General features: G+C 47.4%; 1 protein-coding gene across 1 annotated transcript in view; it reads right to left on the bottom strand.

Moving 5' to 3' along the window:
* midn (midnolin) overlaps positions 1 to 18,348 on the bottom strand; it is a 28,568-nt gene extending 10,220 nt beyond the window's left edge. The window contains exons 1-7 of the mRNA XM_049586922.1: positions 17,753 to 18,348; positions 15,702 to 15,930; positions 14,003 to 14,090; positions 13,772 to 13,834; positions 3,020 to 3,574; positions 1,500 to 1,623; positions 557 to 880 (exon numbers count right to left, since the gene is read on the bottom strand). Coding sequence (XP_049442879.1) covers positions 557 to 880; positions 1,500 to 1,623; positions 3,020 to 3,574; positions 13,772 to 13,834; positions 14,003 to 14,090; positions 15,702 to 15,930; positions 17,753 to 17,828 — 1,459 coding nt within the window. The 5' untranslated portion in view covers positions 17,829 to 18,348. The remainder of the gene's footprint in view (positions 1 to 556; positions 881 to 1,499; positions 1,624 to 3,019; positions 3,575 to 13,771; positions 13,835 to 14,002; positions 14,091 to 15,701; positions 15,931 to 17,752) is intronic.
* Between the last annotated feature and the right edge of the window lie 420 nt (positions 18,349 to 18,768).

Here is an 18,768-nt window from a genome sequence, read left to right as displayed (position 1 = left end):
ACAAAGCCAACTCCGCTGCCTGACAAGTGAAGCCTGACTGAACAGGCCTGGAGAAGCTTGTATTGCATTACCAAGGAGACCTCCCCCCACCCCACTTCCTCCCGTCTCTTCCTCTTCTCCTCTGCCTCGAAACCCAAGAGAGATATATGTGTGACTGCTTTTGTTCTTTAATCTGACTTTTCTGTTCTTGCTTTGTCAGTATTTTAAAGATGAAAATAAGCACTTGAACAAGGCAATGATGCAAAATCACCCCAGCAGAACTGATAGCTAACCATGATGTGCAATGAGAACAGCAACAGAACAGACAAAGATGACAATGAATTCTTTAGTAGGTTACAATGCAAGAGCAGATCTCAGTAAAATGACAGGTTCTAGACTGCAGTCATTTCACAAACACACACACAGACACACACGCTCACTGCAAAGCTGTAGCAACTGCAACATCTGCCTCAAGGGATGCACAACAACTTTGTGTGTGTGTGTGTGTGTGTGTTTCTGTTTGTGCTCCTGACATGCTTGCATGAGCAGAAGGCGTGCAGGGCGTGGAGTCACTCACCAGGGGGTTTGCACATGCGGATCTGACTCTGGCACTGCACCAGCGGATGAAGAGTCGGCGGAGGGCTGCTGGGGCTGCTGGCGGGCACAGAGGTAGCTTTGGCAGAGAGGCCCGTCATGCCGGCAACCTGGGGCGAAGGAGGCGGCGAGGGGGATGGGGAAGTGGGTGAACCACACTGGGTTTGGTAGCGGAGCTGGGTGAGGGAGGGGGGCATGCCCTGGTAGTGGCGCGTGGCGCTCAGGAGGTCGTTGAGGATCTGCAAGATGGTACCGATGTCTCGTCTGGGACGCCCGCTGCTGTCCTGGCAGTTAGGGTGCAAAGTGCCTGAGAGAGGAAGCAGAGAAGATAGAAAAGGTCATTCCTACATACTAAGGATTTCAATTTCATTTCAATTTTGGTTTTGATAGCCTGAAAAAAATGCAGAAGAACGTGAAATACAAGAGGCCTTTCCTTTTAGTCCGACGCAGGTTGGGTAAGAGCTAGATAGCCGATAGCTAACGTTGCTGTGGAAACATTGTGGTCACACTCCAGTTTCCCTGATGAGCAAGTGGCTTCATTTTGAGTTGCAAAGCCCCTTTAGCATTGTAAACTATAATAGCACCATGAGCTAACACAGCTAACGGCACTAACACAGCTAACTGTGGCAACATACTTGACAATGTAGAGGGGGTTTACCACTTAAAATTGAGCCACTTACTAACCGGGGCGACCAGGAAGACTTGGCGGTTAACCACTTAACGGATAACGTTAACCGTTGACATCCCTATTACATACACATGCCTGCAACAGACGCTAAGACCTGACAGAAGGTAATGTGTTAATGTTCTGGGTATTTTTTGTGACGCATACTCTCATAAAAGAGGCATTCAGCTGGATCTCACTGTGTGCAGAGTTATTGCTTCAAGGAGCAATAAATCTTTAAGGCGGCTCCGTGTCCTCTCACCTGAAAAGGTCCCTGAGAAGACTCCGGGAGCGTGGTTCACAAAGCTCTCAATGATGGCGCCGGGTTTACGGGAGCGTGTTGAGGGACTGCTGCCACTGCTGGGGCTGTTGGTGCTGCAGTTAGCCTGGAGAAATATTAAATAGCATAAAGTGAGGCTTCAGGGCATGGAGAAACGGTGTGAAAGAACACATCTGTGCAGAATCACATCACATACTGTGCTAACATACACATCAAATGAAATTCATGCATAACTTGTGAGCTGTGAAATGTTGAAATCGTGCTCTCGCGCGTACACCTTAAATATACCATATGACGTAAGTTCTGTCTTGAGAATACCTCACTAAGTTCTTTGGCCTTTACTTCAGGGTGTTGTAAATACTATTTGCACTATGTAAGTAACCTTTGCAGCGAAGGTGACGAGAAACTCAAGAAAGCAGGAAACTCGAGCTTTCTGCCACGCTACAGCCCCAAAACAGCCAGCACATCTTTTTACCTCAATACTCAGAAAGAACAAACTTTGCAACCCTGTTACTTCACCTCAGCTCGACTTGGATCGCTCGACTGACATTTGAAAATGAAACTGAAACCCAGGCAAAGGTCTCTGTGTTTGCGCGCTTGTCTTGTTTTTGTGTGTGTTACACATGTGAAAGCCTAATGAGGAATAGCCGTTTCCGTTTTCTCACTGCTAAACTGGCCCGCCTCTCTGTTTTTCTTGTTGTGCGCCATCTCTCCCACATAGTCCACTGACATCTGGTTCTTATTCGCTTTCCATAGGCTGGAGCTCGGGGAGGTAGAGAAAGCATAAACAGCAACTTTGGTTGGTGAAGACAAGCGCGTTCGTGCTTGTGTGTGTGTGTGTGTGCAGCTGTTCTTAGAGTTATCCCAATAAAAATAAACGGTTGTAAAGGTTAATGATAAATGGCTGACAACACTGAGGTTAATGATCAGTCCTGACATGAAAAACCAACTCCGATTCATTAAATCAGCCTCTCTTTTTTTTAATCTCATCCTCTCAAGCTGTTTATCTTCCCCCCCTTTTCCCCGTACGTCTCAATGGGCAGGATGAGGTCATCGGGATGCCTGGCTCGTGTGTGTGTTGGCCTGTTTGCATGTATTGGGAAGCAGATTGCACTCTGGTGATGACTAAGTGCACTGTGGTTTGGAAGCACACATATCACGAACCTTCTGCAGACCTGAGTAAACCACGGGTTTGCCCTCATGCTGCTGGGATATCCCGCTAATCTAATCAATTTAATGGAGGGTGATTTAGTTGTGTGCATGCCACTCAGGTCAAACAGCCATAACCCATCCCCTCCATTGTTCATTCATGAGAGGGCCAAGTGCCTCTGATGACATCAGTTATGTAAAAGTGAAGCTATTTTACCACTTCATCAGTCGCACCTTATATTATAATGATAATATTTCAGGTATTTTGCATGTTTGTCTCCTCACTAAACCGGGGCTCATGACGAAGATGTTGCAGCAGTACTAAATACATAAACGATATGCAGTGTACTTACTTCAGGGCAGATGACCGGGGCTACGGGGCTGGCCTGGCCAATGTCGTGGCTGGGTTGGCTTGAGGAAGGCTGGTGGTAGTGGTGATGGTGATGATGATGATGTGCTGGAGAGCGGAAAAGACCTCCAGGGACGTGGGAGGGGCGAGGGGAGTGGGGCGGAGGAGGGGGAGTAGGGGGGCTACAGTGAGAGGAGGAGGGCGACTGGTGGTACATGGGAGGGAGCGGCTGGTGGTGCGTGGAGGGCAGGGGGAAGGACGGGGAGCCCGGGGAAGAGGGGGAAGAAGGGGCCAGGTGAGGTTGGGACAAGTGGGAGCTGGGGTGACTGTGTGGATGATGGGGGTGGTGGTGGGAGTGTGGGTGAGGGTGGGGAACACGGGGCTGCCCCGTGGGCTGTCCCATTGCAGTGTCTGCATTGCCCCGGGTGATGAGGTGTCTGTGCTGGAGCTGGGGGCCGCCGGACTGCTGCGCCGCCAACTGGAGCTGGACGAACATCATGTGGTCACCGACGCGCAGCGCCAGGGTGAGAGGAGAGCGGCCGGACAGGAAGTCACTGACCTGCAGGAGGACAAAAGAGGATTTGAGTTCATATACGTCTACTGAAAGATCACCAGCGCAGCTTTGCCAAAATCAAACACAATAAGTGTGATTTATTGGTGCAGCGGTATTTGCAAACTAAGTCTGCACCCAGATTATGTGCTGAAAGCCAAAGCCTTTCAAAAAGAGAAAAACTCCCCCACGCATATTGACTTCCTCCTTTGTAAATGAACAGTCTGCACCATGGATGGCAGTTAAAATGCACACAACAGAGCTTTGAGCTCCCCCTCTCATAGAGATACAGACACACCACATTAGCCCATCATGCAATCAATCACTATTCTGTAACACTGGCCTATTTACATCTGCTGGGGAGCGGTGGATGAGGAGACCTATTGGAAAACACACACAAATAGAGCCCACTCTCGCCTGCCTCCCACTGCCCCTCAGTCCGTTCTTAGTCAGCAGTGTCATTCAGCTCAGAGACAGAGGCCACCCTTCTGTCTGGCCCCGGGCCTGAAAAATCAGTCCCACGTCCAGGAAATACACCCCGCCTGCCTCTCAAACACAGAATGGCCGATTGTCCGCGGCGGATCTGGAAGGGCTGCCCATTTTTGGAGCTCTGGCAACGACTAATAGGAGCCAAGTGTGGAGGCCTTCACTGTCCCACCCGTGGCCCGGATGGACGCACACAAACACGGAGTTGTCACGACTTGGCTGGAGGATTCACACTAAACAACAAAAGTTCTCTTGTCGTCGTCCCCCCCCCCCCGCATGCCTGCGGCTCCGTTGCTGTGTATTGCCACTCTCTGCTCGAGTCTGTGCAAGTGTGGAGGTGCGTGAGAGCGTGTTTATTTTCTAGTGAGAGTCATTCGGGGGTCAGAAAGCTTCTTTGGGTCTTGAAGACTCAGTAGCAATGACATCTCAGGTTCTCCCCAAATAGAAGCAAACAGAAACAAGCAGCGCCGGCAAACACAAAGTGACGTCTCTGTCCAAAAAGGTTTCAACAACCCCTACTGCCTGTGTGCTTTCAGTCCCCAGAGGCACGGAGGGAGGGGGAAACAGGAAGACAGAAGCAGTGCCGAAAAAGCTGCACAAGGGGAGGAGAGAGCACAAAGAGGCCGGGAGATGGAGAGAAAGAATAATGACAAAGCAGAGCAAAACAAGTAATAGAGACATACATACAAAGACAGCAAAAGAGAGCGGAGGCCTCACTCCCCCCAGACCCTGCAGCCTTTGGAGTGTGCTTGTGAGATGCTGGCCTGTAGTTAACCCTGTGAATTGCCAGGCTCTGCCCTCCATCACTTCTCTCCCTTTTCTTCTGCTTATTTATTTCTTTATCGACCGCTGCCTCTCTGTTGCCAGGGTGACCTTTGCACATTGGTATTGACATGGCGTGGAAAAGAGGATAGAGGGAGAGGAAAGGCAGGTGAAAGGACGAAGGGGGTTGGGATGATCTGATGGCTGCATTTCAACATGTAAATAATCAACAGCTATTGCAGCAAAAAATCAGCATAAAGGCTGCTGCAAGATAAACAGAAACTCAGCCTTTTAGGAGGGTAAACCCAGCCACTAATGGCTTGTTGATAGTCTAGTCCGCACCCATGATTACCCTGTAGTGGTAAGACAATAAAGTCAGCAGGGAGGGGTGTGAAGTGAGGAGGAGAACAGGGCAGGGTGCTACCTGAGATGGCTCTAGGAAACTCCGTGTACAAAGGTCACCTGCTAGATGTGTGTGTGTGTGTGTGTGTGTGTGTGTGTGTGTGTCTGTTTGAGACCTCAGGGGGGAGGCGGGATCCTGAGAGTGGGTGGGGGGAGAAACAAAGAGAAAAGCAGGCAGAGGAGGAGACGCTGACTGTGTGTGACTGACAGCTGTCAAGAGACTGAGTCGACAGTTTGCCAACCCACAACACACACACAAACGAACATGCATACAAAGTCAGAGGCCCCGAGGGGGACCATCAACCCAGTGTTTAGTTAAAGGGAGGGAGGAAGATTGAGGGGAGGGCACCCCTGGGAAGTGAGTGTGTGTTTGTCTATGGTGCTGCTCTCCCATCTTGTATCCACATGCTGTATATCCAGACTGCGCCAGCGTCCAGTAGAGACAGGTTACAGTTCACACCCGGCATCAGAATCTGCCCCGAGTGACTGTCTGTGATCGGATTTCACTTCCCTGCTCACATTTGATTTTTATCTGTGAAGAAACTGCGACTGCTGCTAAACAGAAGTGTTTGTGCTCAGTCACACAGCGAGAAAAGAAGACTGCAGTGGCTATTTGGGTACTTCTACACATTGTCGGAGTTATTTGGAGGAGGCAGATGAACCATGTGTCAGAAAACTGCTTAGCTAAATATGGTCAGGGACACATTTGTGTTCACACTGTAGTATATGCTGAATCCCGAGGAATCATCCAAGATGCCATTTAAAGGGTATCTTGGGCATTTTTCAACCTGGGCCCTATTTTCCAATCTTTTTGTGTGTAAGTGACTAATGGGAACAGCGAATTCTGAAATTGGTCCATTATTGGGCCAGAGGGCTGCAGGCGGCAGCTGCCAAACAGGCTGCAATGTAACCACTTGGGGCATATGGGCACTGTAAATTTAAGTCGAATAAAAGTGCTTGTTTGTCTGAAAACATTATGGAAAGGATACCTACAGAGATAGACCATTTTGTCAGAGAGTAATGTTCTTTTTGTTTAACCATAAACAGCCATAAAAATCGCTATTTCCACAGCCACCAGACTCCATTTAAATAAACAGTCATTTTATCATTGTAAAACACACTTCATTCAGAGTCGACAGAAACAAAATAAACCTCACTTAAACTGCTGTGATTCATCTTTCCATTGTTCCAACAATCACCAGCTCTGGTTTGGTTGAAATAAACTCTAAATTCACATAGTTAGATGTAAAAACATGCTGGTTCAATACACGCTAAAATTGCTGGTTATTTAAATGGAGTCTGGTTGGGTTTGGCAATAGCGATTTTGTGGCGGTTTCTGTTTAAACACAAAGAATTTTACTCTTTAACATAAAGGTCTATCTCTGTAAGGATCCTTTCCATGTTTTCACACACTTAAAATAATATGAGCCTATCAGTGGCAAAAACAAACACTTTTAATGGACACATTTACATTATAGCCAGTATCGCAGCTGCTGGCTGCAGCACTCTTGTTCAGATTTGGACAAATTCCCCCAAAACCATTGAGACTTAGACACAAAAACATACAAAATTTGGGCCCAGGTTGATTACCCTTTAATGTCAAGTTTGAGCAGGAACCTTGCTTCACCACGCAGTTTCTGTGTGTGTATGTGTGTGTGTGAGCACGTGAGAGAGAAAGTGAGAGAAAAAGGCCGACAGTGAGTGACAGCAGGAGAAACAGAGAGGAGGCTTGATTACCCTTATAATGACTAGTGTGGATTATTCAAAACCACCAAGATGAAATTCATGTACTCCTACTGAGCTCCCAACACCACATGGCAGGCTACAAATTAGCCCGTGAGAGGAGCGAGCTTTCTTATGGCCGTCTGTGGTGGTTTGTTATGAGAGGCACAAGACAGGGAGAGTGGAGGGCCCCACTTTTGTTGTATTTAGGCAGACGGAGAGAAACCAGCCAGTCATTGTTCTCTCTCTGATGCAGCAGCGGTGGTATGCAAAGAGAAGAGGAGCTCATGCCTGAAGAACAAGGTGTGTGTGTGTCTGCCGGGAACAACATGCAGCGGGCGACTTTATTCCACAGAAATTTGATGGACAGTGCCATGACAGAGTCCACTCAGTGACATACAGGTGTTGATACAGAGCTGTTCCACTTAATTGCTCCTCTTTAACAAGTGACCCCAGAGCCGGCGCCATCAACCATTTTGTTTTAGTAGCCGGGGTCCAGGAGGTGGTATTTTGTTTAGCAGGAGCTTTGGTTGCTATGCAGTGATGGGGGAGAATATGATAAGGGGCAGCCAGGGGAGGAGGGGTGGGGAAAAGATAGAGGAAAAAAGGGGGGTGGGTGGCATGAGAGAGGAAGGGAGAAAGGATGGTGAAGGGGGGATGGGGTATGCGGGCAATGGGGGTAGGGTGTCAGAGTGGTGGTGGGTGATGAAATATTCAGTGAGAGTGTGCCTCTGGCTCCTTCCCTCTTTTTTTTTCTTTCGACATCTCTGGCTGACAGTTTTATTTATTGGGGTCCCTGTGGTTCAAGGAACTCATTTGCAGTCGTTCTTCCTTTGCACACTAAGCGAACTAAGGGAGGGAGATAAGGAGTGAGGGAGGAAGAGAGAGGCTGAGAGGCTGAGGGAGGGCGAGAAGGAAGAGGGAGGGAAAGATAGAGAGCGCTGGCAGCACTGAGCTGACATTCATGAACAACTGAGCAGCTTTGTGCCAGAGAAAAGAGGATAGAGGATTGGAGGGCGGGACAGGAGGGTGGAGAGAGGGAAGCCTTGAGAGGAGGAAGCCATTCTGCTTCCATCGCAGCAGCTCACCTGTCGAACCGCTAGGCGAAGGGTACGGTTCAAAAACCCGCTTATTAACCCGCCTATCGACCTAGATGTTTTGATCGCACCAGGACACTATTGATAGTCTCTGTGCAGACACACACCGGCTAAAGATGCAATAACAGCCTCTCAAAAGAGAAGGCAAAAAAAAAATCAATGACTTGCATCATGCCCCAAATCCTAAAAGCAGCCGGGGGGCTCTTCAAAGGCCCCATTAGAAAGACAGGCGCCTGTAATGCTGCCTGATAAGAAACAGAGGGGGCTGGAAGGAGCAAGAGAGGACCAGCTGGCCGTCACTGAATTTGACCGGCTAAGTAAAAAGAGAGATCAGAATGGCAAAGTTCAGGACGATCGGGTTCCAAGCTAAAGCCACTCCTCTGACAACTGACCAGAGACACTGAGCCGATTCACATGCACATGCAGGCCTCCACAGCCCTTGTGTATCCCAGTTTTCACTAGTTTGCTTGCTGCTCACACTCCACTGAATGCATTTCATACCTGCAGATTAATATGATTAAAGCAGGATCCTGTGTTGGTGGAGAGGAGCATCACTTAAAGATGAGCAGTTTCTGTACCCAGCAAGAGAAATTTTTAGCAACAACATTACCACCAGCAAAACAAGACTGAGGAAACAGCATCTCATCTATTTGAGAAGTACAGGCAAATCAAGGGGAGGCAAGAGGAAACATGACAAGCAGAGCGGCAAATAATATCTCCACTTCCCTTTAATTCAGTATGTTTTTTGTATGACTTTGTGGATCGACCTGGGTATTTTGACCCCTGCCTCTCTGTTTCACCAGCAGCATATGCCTAATTGACTTCATTAGACTTGGTGGTGGCTATCAGACGTGACATTCCCGGCCTCCGTCCTCCCACACAGTAGCCCCACTAGTCACGATGCCTGCTACTTGAATCACAAAAGCTCAGTGTCGCCAGGGAATGGGAAGATATGACGGTCACGACTCAAATATGGAGAAATAAGACACCCCTGGACCGCCGAGCGAGAGGAACCCGCAAAGACACAGACATTACAAATGGATGCTGCCACACACACACACACAAACGCGACTAGATGCATATACACAATAGGACAATGACATCCACTGCAAAATCCATCTATCCCTTGATTGCCAAACAACACACCTTGATTCCCTCCACCCCTCCCAGCGTTCCCCCTCCCTCTGTGCATTTAAGCATCACAAAGGGGATTACACAGGTGCAAAAATACTGCGCGAACAGCTTATTAATGCAATTTTCAAGGCCAGGATTTACACGAGCAGCGGACTGAATAGGCCTTTAGATCACCATTGTCTTGTCTTCCATACACAATTTGATATACACAGACAGCAACAAATTAATTTCTGTAGCTTTCATTTAGGTAACAAAAAAAATTACCATTCTAAAGAGCAAAGACTCCCTCGCTCATCCCGCATGCATATAAAAAGCCTTCATTTCAATGGCAGTGGGAAGGACAGAGGGAGCTGCGTGCTATAAAAAAGGGGGAGGATCCTCTCGTGTTGACCAACAAAGTGACTCAAGTCATTTTTCAACTCCTCGCACTCCCAAATCCTCAATACAATTACTCTCCAATGATTTCCAGTGGTGTCAATCCTGCTGATTAGCTAGCATCTAGATAAGGTGGGGGACGGGAAAAAAATAAACTGACCATCTCCATTGAGCTGATGTAAACACATGTGCAGGTACACCAGCATGAACAGTTCATTGTCCATATACACTCTCCAAAAATCTGTCTAGTAGTAAGCCTCTTCTGTTCTGATTCCCTTCCTTCCATTAGACTCCTGCCTGCATTTCTTCATCTGTGAGTTACCCAAGCACATGAGCTCACCCTCCCAATTAGCTCCGACCTACCGAACTCGAACACGCACACTGACTTGACATGTTACAAAATAACTTGTGCAAAGCTCCCTTTCTTTTCTCCTCCACCTGTCTGGCCCACCGTGGCACACCCCGAGGGAGGCAGAGTGGAGGAGACGAGGTGAGGGTGACCCAGAGGTGACCCCCCCCCCCCCACACACACACACACACACACACACACCACCACAGATTGTTAGATCCTTACTAGTTTGCATCTGTCTGCTTCTAGACACAATGACAAAACTGTGCCATATCGTTCCTCGTGGAAGAGGAGGAGGAGGGGATTGGATGAGGACAGGAGGTGCTTGTCGGCGGGAGCAAGAAAAGTAGAGCAGATACGTAACGGCGTATTCCGCTGGGACATATGGGATGGCAACACACAGCCTCCTCCCAAAGCAATCTGTGTTAGTGTTCAAGGCGAAATTTGTCAATCTGCAGCCTGCTGAGCCTCGCTCCAGCTGGGCCGTGCATTGATTTTGAAACCAGTATGCACCACTGTAGCTGCACTCGATATGGACGTATATGGACGTATGGATGGAGGATGAAACGGGATTGTGTGGGGGGTGAACTTAAAGAGTGACCCTCAATCATTGTTGTGTGTTTGAGGGGTTTGTCAGCTGGGCAGGTTCGGAGCTCGTGCTTTAAGACAGGAACAAAGAGGTGGCTGCATGGGGGAAGGGCAATGGGGGGATGGTGAGGGTGATGCCTGCCTGCCTGGTTGGCTTTTATTCTAACATCAATGAGCAAATAGTCCCTGTGTGCTGAGAGGGACACATAATCCTTCTCTTTCTGTCAAATACCCAGATCGATAGATGGGGAGCTGATGTCACTGTCTACATATGCCCAGAAATCGTGAATATTGCTTTCACTTCCCTTTCACTGCTTGTCTTGTAAGTGTACATTCATTTTACTACCAGGATCAGACATTTTCTCATTCTCTGAACTCAATCCTCTTAAATATATCCTTTCAATTCTGGTGTGAGTGTGTGTGTCCGTGCATGGCTGCATATGTAAGCTGAACACACAACCTCTATTTAGCAGACAGAATGAGAAGAGACTAGTGCAGGCAACTGTATTTTGATGGGCTGTCAGGAGGCAGTAGCTTAATACAGCTTAGATGTCATGCAAAAAGTCTAGTGAGATGCCAGAGGAGGAATTAAGGCGGCCCAGGATTGTCCTTGCTAAAGAAGCCAGCCATCACGGTCAGGCCGAGGCAGCTAGCCGGACTTGCAAACCACAGCACATTTAAATTATAGGGCCCTGGGAGAGCTGTTAAGCAGAAACAAGAGAGGGAGAAGAAGGAGGGAAAAGGGGGAGACGGAGGAAAGGAAGGAGGGTAAGAAAAAAATCCCATTTCGATAATTGCCAGGGCTCCGTTTCCATAAAACATTTTCTATCTAACTCGCTCCGCAAAGTCTGAAACAGCCCTGGAAGCTGTCATGTTCTGCTCGGATGGTTGGCTAGCTAGCTGCTAGCTGTGAACTCCCCCAGAATCCTGATAAAGCAGAGAAGACATGAGGGGATCCGATCGGCCCCGTCTTCCACACGCTTCATGGCAAAACACCCAATCAGGAAATGAGACCTCAAATGACCAAAATACAAGCAGGTGGATTACTGAACGGGCCCACCAGGCACAAGACCACGGGCCTGAAGTGTCGGGGGGCTCCCTGGCTTTCACTTGCAAAATGTCAAATGTCAAATTAACACATAACGCCCAGGAGACTCGAAATAACAAAACAGCCACAAGATCACCACAAACCCACACAAAGATGCATAGCAGCTACAAAGAGATGCAAAAGAGTGTCTCGCGCCTATGTAGGAGATGTGCTGGTGCACTTTTCATATCTGTGCCCGAGGGCCCATTATCTCTTAATCCGCCCATGGTGAGAGGTTAGAGGAGGTCCGGGGGTTCATACCCGCTTCTTCTACCACGGCTAACAACCACCCCACATTTCCCTGAGGCTATTTTTGGGTGTATGGGCATATCAGTTATCATGTCAGACACTTTTAAGAGCTAAGTGCATTGATTGATTTTTGATAGCCCCAGAGTTAGGGGAGGGGGGGAGAAAGGAAATGAGGGAAAGCTTTTGTGTTCCTATTTTCTAATCTTACTCAGATCCTTAATCTCTCTGCAATCTATATCATTCCATTCCGCTTCATGAATTATAAAGAGGAATCAATTTCTCGGGATAAAAACACACTAAAGCAGCTTTACGCATTTTTTTAACCTTTTACCCCGCTCTCCGCCTTACTGTGCCCTTTATTCTCTCTGCCCCCACTGCGGGATTACAATTACATAAACATGAATGCAATGGTAATGTACTGTAAGCGATTCTTGAGAAAAATGCAAGTGCCTGACTCATAATGAGTCAAAGAGTAATAGAGATACAGGAAGAAAGGCAAAGTGAGAAGTCTTCTGCGCCGGGTCGGCTGCTGAATTATCATCTGCCTCTGGTGAAAATGACGGTCACTCATGGCTGCCCAGCAAAGGCGTACCACATGATGGGCAAGGCTCCCTTCCAGCCCACTACCACTCTCACACACATCCAGTAACAGACGTGCACACTTTCACTTACACACACCTACACACACGCAGTCATCTGCTGTCAGCGCTACGAGACGCACGCTGAGTTCACACACACAACAAGAGCCAGGATTTCCACCAGAAAATTATCAGCAGGGAATGCAGCCACGGCGAACCGCACTCCGCTATCTCCAATCGGCCCACATCCTCTGATAAAAATTCTACTTAATGTACAGTGTCGTTCTTGGACAAACGCATCATTCATTTCACCATCTTGTACTGTTTTGACATCAGTCAGCGGCGCATCACTGATGCGCTTACGTACATCTCAGTGTTACCCAACACTACAAAAGGAAGTAGGTCTGAGTCAGTCAGTCAGCTGCAGAGTGTTTCATACGTCACACTGTTGCCTGTGTGCATTCAGCCTTATCGCCTCTCTTCTCGCTCGCGCCTCTCTCTGCGGCCAGTGCGGAGAACTCTTTGCCTTTTTTTCACTTTACTCTCACTATTGATCACTTTGGTGAGTCATGCCACACTGACTCAAATGCATACTGTATTTAAGCAGGTCTACAGAGCTGTTTCACTGTAAGTACGGGGAGTAGGCCCCACTCGGGCTGTGCGTGCATGCTAGGTTTCCAGGAACCCTATGCTAATACTGAGTGAGAAGGCTGTCATCTGATGATCCAGCACTATGTGTATGAGTGCGTGAGAATACACTCAATCTCCATGCAGCCACAGCACACTTCCTGGAAACTTGCCTGTACATGTATGTATGTGTCTGTGTGTGCACGCGTGTGTATGTGTGTGTGTGTGTGTGAGCATGAAATACAGGAGGAGTGGAGAGAGATTACAGATAAAGGTATAAACAGAAAGGTGAAAGTGAGTGTTATGTGCTGGTCCTCTCAGCAGCTCACAAAAAAGCCTTTCTTGTGTGGTGTTCGCCCTGGCTTCCTGCAGTGGCGTGCACGCACACGCACACACACACATATGCAAACACACATGCTATCACAGATGTTACTAGGATACAAGGGGTGTTGCTGCTTATTATATCCTAACAGCTCACACTGGATGTCTAGTTTGGCTCGGCTTGTTTAAGAGGCTGAGATTAGACAAGCAAAGAGGCTTGTGCTTGTGCAGCCTGCTCATCTCATCTCATCTCTTTCTCTGTGTTATATCTGGGTGTTGCTCTGCACTTAACCAAGGCTACAGCCTCCCATATCCCCCCCGTGCAAACACACACACAAAAGGTCCAAAGCTCGGTTTAGACAGCAACCATGATAGGATGCTAAGTTTGTTGCATTGTTGCAGTGTCAACACGGAGGAACAGCCTCTTACCTGAGTTTCTGTTAAACTCTCCAAGGCTTGCATTACGGACTGCTCGGGTCTTGATGCTTGAGACTGCAAAAAAAAGGTGAGAATATTTAAAAAATAATAATTTAAACTGACTAAAAATGAGCAGTAATTAATTACACACAGTAATAAATATTCAAGAAACAGTCATGCACTGTATTTGTTATTGATATCAGGACTGCACACTACATAAAATCACAGCCAGGTGAGCCTCACCATTAATCCTGCTTCGACTGTTGGTACAAGTGTTAACTTGCTCCCATCCGAGATGCCCAGATCCTGGAGTTTGCCTGAACTTAGTCGCCTGCAGGGTTAGAGAGAACAAGATAATTAGACTGTGCTGACAATATCTTCTCTCTTCAGACACACAAACAGCCTTCAGCCAGGGGAGGGGGGCAGACAGAATTCAAAACTAGTTTGGAAAAGAGCCGTGGGTGAAAAGCGCCATGAAAGAGAAGTATTGATTGGCCTGTCATATTTCAATTTCGAGTATAGTGGAGCTTGACAACCGCTCGCAGTGGATATCTGGCACCACTGCCACTTGCCTAAGTGGAGGTAAGTATTTTTCTTTTGCCATTTTTGAGTCGTACAAACGGGGAGCAGAAACTAACTCTGAAACCAAAACCACAACCCTTTTAATAGTTATGAGAAAAGATAAACAGCATGACATGCACTTATCACTGACATTTCAAGATCCTAATTGACGTGTATTATGATTGCTGTCTCTGTCATTCCGAAGAAATCTGATACATAATACATTCCCGGGGCTTTACTATTTAATGTTTGGTGCAGAGCAGGAGTGTCTGCTCCCACAATGAGGAAACTGTCTTTTCTTTCAGGTCACGATGCACTAGAACCACTCGCACACAGTCTCTGCCTCCTTTAGTTAGTTTAGTGAAGGGTGTTCAGGACAGCCTGCTGTACAGGCATGACCCAAATCTCACCCCATGCAGCTGAACAAAGGCCCTCAGCGCTGACTTGCTGTAGGTCTACAGTTTGAGGAGCAGGAGGGGATTAAAAAGGGGGTTTCAGGTTTTAAAGGATGATGTGATTTATTGGGTGATTACAATGGGTGGGAGGGGACAGGGGACTGGAAAACAATGCTGACTGTTTGCATGCACTAAAGCATCCCTTTCTCTTTTTGCATAACACCACCTGCACAACTGCTGGCTCATTTAACCTGGGCATGATTCATTCGGGAACCGCCTCATACTGTAGGTTTCGGTTTGTTTTAAATAATAAAGGCTTTAACTCTCTCGTCCATACAGTGCTGGCCCACCCATAAGAAACCCACTGAAACCATTAAGGAGTTGCCCTGCTTCTACTGGCTATCACCATGCAGCAACTACAGCACACATTCACCTTCCATTACACAGTAACAACATGCACATATATGTGCTTGTGCAGCAGCAGAGTAAATAAATTACAGGCTACCACAGTCCCTGTGACTTTCCTCATTAATGTTTAACATGTTTGACTCCCAGAGCATTAGTAATTCAGTCAGGCTTCAGTATTTATAATGAAGGAGGAGTGAATCAATGCAAGTCTGCAGATCGCCTCGTCGATACTGTTCCAGTGACCGGTGCGTCCCCTATGCGTAATTCCAATACCGTGCGTCCCGATGGTCAGTGGTTTCCTTGAATGTATTGATGACCAAAGCAGCCAAGGTTGTCTCTGAGGCTCCTGTGAGCTCGGGCCACGCATAAATCCGAAGTATAGATTAAAGCATATCGCTGCAGGCCCGAGGGTGAACGCACCTAAACTCACATTTAAATGCGGAACAGCCTAGACATTACGGCTCATGATGTCAGCGCATGGTACAGATAGGGGCAGGCCTTTTAGGACAAAGCGTAAAATAATGTTCATGCACATTTTCTTGTAGACACATCATAGTAGTTACAAGAGGTTTACTCACGTTTCTTTGTGCAGCAGAGCGAGTCTCTCTCTTGGTACTTTGAGTCTTTGTGACAGCCTCCTCTTCAGTCCATCCACGGTCTCCTCCTGGGGCAGGGAGAGCTCGAAGCGTGTGCCGGTGGTGGAGTGGATGTACAGATTCATGGAGGGCTCAGTCGGGACGGCCTCGCAGGACGAAGCACCGCGACTGGTGCAGCTCCGGGCGCTGGGGTGCTGGTCCATCCGATAACCTGTGGTCAGAGAAGGGGGGAGACAAGACGAGCAGAGCCGGGGATGAAGCGGGGGTGAGGAGGAGTAGGAGGAGGATGGTGAAGCCGATCCGTCGCTTCGGCTTACCGTCCCTTGTTCTGCTTGCAAATCAAAGGCAGCATTCAGGGAGCTTTTCTTTTCTTTCTTTCTCTCGCTCTCCGAGAGTCAGAATAAAACCCGCTCTGTCTCCTCTGAGGTCGATATCATGAGAATATTCCCCACAGGAAACTCAACTACATAAGGCTTTTTCTCTTTGTTTGATCTCTCTCTTTGTTGCCCTCTCCAACGTGCACCAAAAGTCTTCCTATGTGCTACATAGATGAGTAAATGCCAGGCAGAGACGCGATGTTGTCAGCAGAAAATGCCATGGACGCACACTTACGCAGGCAGTTACCTTTAAAACAAAAAACTCTCACGTCTAACAATAATAAAAAAAACAAAGAATATAAATTCCTCCCGGTGTTTCTGTCAGCCTTTGCAAGCTTCAGATGAGAAAACACACGGTCCGTGAGCTGCAAAGCCTCATACGGGTTAGTGGCGAGAGGCTCTCCGCTGCGCTGCGCACTCGTACCCACGGCAGCTCCACTGAAATATCGACAATGAACATTGTCACAAAGTATCCCACTTCCACCATCGATAAATACGCCCACAGCCCACAGCCGGTGCAGCCAATGGCGGTAGAGCTCCTTCAGGACGCTGCTGGTGTCAGCCAATGGGAGGAAGAGATCCACACCCACGTGGAGGGCAGGAGAGTTTAGGCCATTCATAATAAATTACAGCATAGAACAAAATATGGGGCCATATCACAGGAGCATGCACTGAGCTTTAAGGGTCACTCATACTAATTTATTCACTATTAATCACCCAAAACAACCATCTTATCCAATGAGATATCCAGTGAAGCCTTGCGATCAGCAGCTCTAGTTTATTTGTAGATATCGTTCAAGCCTCTACTCTAGTAAATGTTGAATTATCAGATGGGCACAAATAGTGCTGACGTCACCCTCTTTCTCCTGATCTCAGCACAAATGCAGAAACTATTAAAGTGGACGTGAATGGCACGCAAATTAAACACTAGACGTGATATATTCCCATCGGGAACAACATGCAAGGGACAGAAACCACTGTGCAAAAGCAAGTGATACATATGCAGCATGGTTGCGTGCATAAGTGGTGATGCAGGCGTCCATTTTGTCCATCTTGTCACAACAAAACTAAGATGAAACTTGCAAACAAAGAGGGGCTGCGTGAGGATTTTAAAAACACTACACAGCTACACAGCTTCTTCCAATACAGGTCAGGGCTTTGAGATGATAAAGGAGATACTCGGTCGCCCCCCAGTGGCCAAGGAAGGTACTGACCATGAAAACTTGCAACTGATTCATAGTTTACTTGTGTCTAACAAAGGCAGACATTCACGTTTGGATTTTACAGCATTTTTTTTTTTTACACATTAGAGATATTAACTGGCTTCTTTTTAATCATAAATGTGCTTTAATATAGTTATAATGAGTGCCACTGCTACACAATACCGTCACTATGTTGTTATTGTGCTTCTATAACAGACAACATCAGCAACGACTTACTGTCAGCCGCTAATACTAATTTACAGTAACAGTGACATTCTCCTGTCGTCGATACCAGCCTTATTAACTTAATCATGTCCCCGGTATTTACATGGAAGGTGGCTCATCCAATCACTTGACAACATGCAGCAACATTTTATCGACCCGTGATTGACTGCTCGCCTCCAATCAATTCTTTCAGTGTCCAAATGACACACACACATTCAAGTGTACTCACCAATAATTGTGGCGAAAACTGTGAAGCCTCGCTCAGCAGCGTGCTGTGTTCCAGTCTGTTCCCCCAGCTTTGGCATGTAAAACAAACCCAAACCGTGATAAAAGCTCTCAGATAAATCCACTTCGGTATCCACAAGTTTTCTTTTTCCTCTCCAACAGGCCCGTGCGTGTCCAGCGCGCGACGTTTCTACGCAGCGGACCTCGCGACTCCTGACCAATAAGGAGCTGCAGTAATGTCCTAAGATGCCTCGGTGTGTTGTCAGCACACCGGCGTCTTTCTTGGTAATAAGAGTACAGTCGGGAAGGTGAGACACCTCTTAACACACTCTTCTCGGATATGGGTGGAGAGTAGAGTTCTTGTTATGTCAGCGTGTGATTTAAGGTGGCCCCGCTTGGCTTGTAACCGCCTCTCATGTCCAACGTGTTCCCGTCGCTGGGAAAGAATGCGCCCACGCAAAGCCGCCAGCAGATATCCAAGTGTGTCAGTGCAGCGGCTCCCTGGACGCCACTGAAGGCTTTTAATGGCGCAACGCACCGAAATAGCAGCGCACGCGAAATAGCAGCCTGTTGTCTGCCTCCTTAACAAACCGTTAATGAGGCGAAGGCTGTGGCGATATGAGGGGTGTTGCCACGCTCTGACGACATAAGGGAGAAATGTCACCGGGCAACAGAGCAGGTAAACAGGCTCCATAGAGACGGAGGGCACGTACACCGATAAACAAAAGTTTTCTGGCATGTTGTGTTGCAGTGTTTGGGGAAATACAACTGTGTTAAAGACATGTTGGGAAAATTTATGGGCATTTGTCAAAATCAAGTAAAATCACAGATTTTGGTAGCAAAGCCTGTCTCCTGTAACTTCACTTTTCACATGCAACTGTTGTATTTTCAATTAACATGAATAAGTATATAAAAGAAGTACAACAATATGAATTAGCCTACATTAATGTATGCATGAATTTATTTAAAACAGACGGTTAAATATGTATTACACTATTTAAACCACAATGCTAATTTACA

The sequence above is a fragment of the Epinephelus fuscoguttatus genome, linkage group LG10, assembly GCF_011397635.1.
Source record: "Epinephelus fuscoguttatus linkage group LG10, E.fuscoguttatus.final_Chr_v1".
Taxonomy (NCBI): Eukaryota; Metazoa; Chordata; class Actinopteri; order Perciformes; family Serranidae; genus Epinephelus; species Epinephelus fuscoguttatus.
The sequence above is the reverse complement of the archived record's forward strand: the minus strand, read 5'-3'. Positions and strand labels throughout refer to the sequence as shown.